This window comes from Sinocyclocheilus grahami, unplaced genomic scaffold (assembly GCF_001515645.1).
Source record: "Sinocyclocheilus grahami isolate Dianchi unplaced genomic scaffold, SAMN03320097.WGS_v1.1 scaffold24476.1, whole genome shotgun sequence".
Lineage (NCBI taxonomy): Eukaryota > Metazoa > Chordata > Actinopteri > Cypriniformes > Cyprinidae > Sinocyclocheilus > Sinocyclocheilus grahami.
In genome coordinates, this window is record NW_015519493.1 from 1 (window position 1) to 2,787 (window position 2,787).

The 2,787-nt window shown below is 37.2% G+C and overlaps 1 protein-coding gene across 1 annotated transcript; it reads left to right on the forward strand.

The window, feature by feature from the left end:
* Window positions 1-65: 65 nt before the first annotated feature.
* Window positions 66-2,682, forward strand: LOC107580089 (oxysterol-binding protein-related protein 3-like; the record flags this gene model as incomplete). Its single annotated transcript, XM_016265834.1, has 8 exons — window positions 66-203; window positions 285-348; window positions 429-507; window positions 631-781; window positions 948-1,092; window positions 1,260-1,386; window positions 1,494-1,616; window positions 1,705-2,682. Coding segments are annotated over 8 exons (924 nt in total), but the record flags the coding sequence as incomplete, so codon positions are not given.
* Between the last annotated feature and the right edge of the window lie 105 nt (window positions 2,683-2,787).

The following is a 2,787-nucleotide window of genomic DNA, read 5'->3' on the forward strand; positions in this document are numbered from 1 at the left end:
AAAAAAAAAAAAATCGGTTTTGGGTGAACTATTCCTTTAACCATATATTCTGTTCTTCTCTGTAGGTGTATATAGCAGCATTTGCTGTATCTGCATATGCGTGTTCGTTCACTAGAGCAGGAGGAAAACCGTTTAATCCTATACTGGGAGAGACATACGAGTGTCTCCGGCCAGATAAGGGCTTCCGCTTCATTGCTGAACAGGTAAGCATGCACATTTCTTTTATTTCTACCAAAACACAAAGGTATGCACGCTCGCATGAGCAGTTACATTGTGTACCTCAGGTCAGTCACCATCCACCTGTGTCCACTTGTCACTGCGAGTCCAAAAACTACACATTTTGGCAAGGTAAGTGAAGCACACTTGGCTAGTGTCAAGCCTTTTAGCATTTAACATGATTTTAATGTCTATCTCTGTATGCCCATTAGATGTCCGGTGGAAGAATAAGTTTTGGGGAAAATCCATGGAAATCGTTCCCATGGGATTTACTCACTTAGAGCTGCCAGGGTGATTTAATTTTATCCTGAATTGTTCTGATTCCCATTCGCTTCCATTATTCCATCCTGCACTCTCCACCATATCTCAGTATCTCTCTGTCTCGCTTTCTTTGATCCATTCGCTCATTCTCAGTTTTGGGGATCGTTACGAGTGGAGTAAAGTCACTTCATGCATTCATAACATTCTGAGCGGTCAGCGCTGGATCGAGCACTATGGGGAAATGTCTATCAAACACTCTACCACCATGGGAGACGTCAGTCATTGCAAAGTCACTTTCCTTAAGGTGGGGCCATCAAGACATGCAAAAAAGGCTTTAATTCCATATATACTGTATGTGTGTGCATCTGTGTTCATCTTGCCCACATCTTCCTCTTGTGGAATAACTTTGACCAAATTTTCTTTTTATGAATGATTACTTATGATTTGTTTACTGCATGTCTTGCATGCAGTCCAGATCTGGAGGTCTGAATGCTAATGAGGTAGAGGGTATGGTCACTGATTCAGATGGGCGTGTCATTCACTCTCTGTTTGGCAAATGGAGCGAGGCCTTGTATCTGGGCAAACCACCTTCGGTAACCTGCATCTGGAGAGCAAGTGAGTCTCAGACCAGTCCAGAAGAGTCTGTTTCGCTGTATTTGAATGGTTCAAACATCTAACTTACTGTATATTCATTGTTTTGTCTCAGATGTATTTGTGGATAATGACCTCAAGAGGGCGCTAACACAGCACCGTTTTTGTCTCTGTATGTGTGCATAATATAGATCCCATGCCTGAGGACCATGAGCAGTACTATGGATTCACCCAGTTTGCAACTGAGTTAAATGAATTGGAGGAGGGTTTAAAGCCACTCTTGCCTCTGACAGACACCCGTTTTAGACCAGACCAAAGGTATAGACATATGAATTATGCATCTATGCTGTCCCAAAGTGAATTTTTCACATTATTAAAACCAGTTTTATATGCTCTTGGGTACTTATTGGTCCGCTTTTTGTTAGATTACTTGAAGAGGGTGATATTGCTGGAGCAGAAGAACAGAAAGAAAGAATTGAAGTCCTCCAAAGAGAGAGGAGGAGAGTCCTGCAAGAAAACAGCATGACACACTCGCCCCGATTTTTCAAGTAAGTGACTCTTATGAACACAAAGATGCAGCTGTTTTGGGTGCGTCACGAGTTTCGGTTCATAATTCTGTTTCTATAATTCAATCAGACGTGCTGAAGATGACTCTTGGGTGAGCAATGGCACTTACTGGGACCTCAGGAAGGACCCTGGATTCAGCAAACAAGAATTCCCTGTGCTCTGGTGACCACCAGTGGATTAGTCATTGACTTTTCCCTTTCTGCTCTGGCTGTATATAGATCCCTGCTTACTTGTTATTTGTATGCAATCCTGCTGAACACTGTGGCATTTAATTTACTATGCTTATGTGGATGTTTTTGTATTGGTATTTATCTTTGTTAAACAGACACATTTACAGCACGAGATAGAAAGTACCTCTGGAAAGACGTTTATGCCTTTATGCCTAGTTGATGTTTAGATGCAAATGCACTGACCAATGACATTTGTACGTGTCTGGATGTAATTAGTTTATTATTAATTAATCAAGTCAATTTAAAAAAAAAAANAAAAAAAAAAATCCTCAAATCGAATCAATTAAAATAAATGACACAATATTAAGACAATATTAAGATTTAGAATCTTAAAGAACAAACACTAAAGTTCACTCTAAAATTAAAAAAAAATTATTTTGTAAATTAAGCCTATATTTTGGACCATTATAGGTTTTTTGCATTATGACATTATTTTTTTATTATCATTCTCATTACTGTAACGTGAAAAAGATGATGTATTTCAATTGTAAAGTGTTTATACAACATGGTAGTATTTGTTATACTACTTTTCATTGTTTTTCTTTTTAAATAAGCACGACATTATATTAAAAAAGTATTACAGTAATGAGAATTTAGGTTACTTATTTGTCATGCAAATAATGTCAACTGGCAAATAAAAAAAATCTAAGTCCTAAAAATAGGCTTGATGTTCTTTTATACAAAATATAATTTCTTATTTTGTTTTATGAAATAGTAATTGAGTTCTTTTGAGTGACCTGGGCTATAAACGTTTGAAAGTCACAATTCATCCATTGCTGACTCAGTCACTCCACTTTATAATCAGGGAATATAGAAATCAAAAACTATACCCATAAATATTTGTGCACCTACTACAATCATGATTTATGCATATTTAAAAGGATCTTTCTTAAATTCGTTAATAATAGAAAACTAATATAAC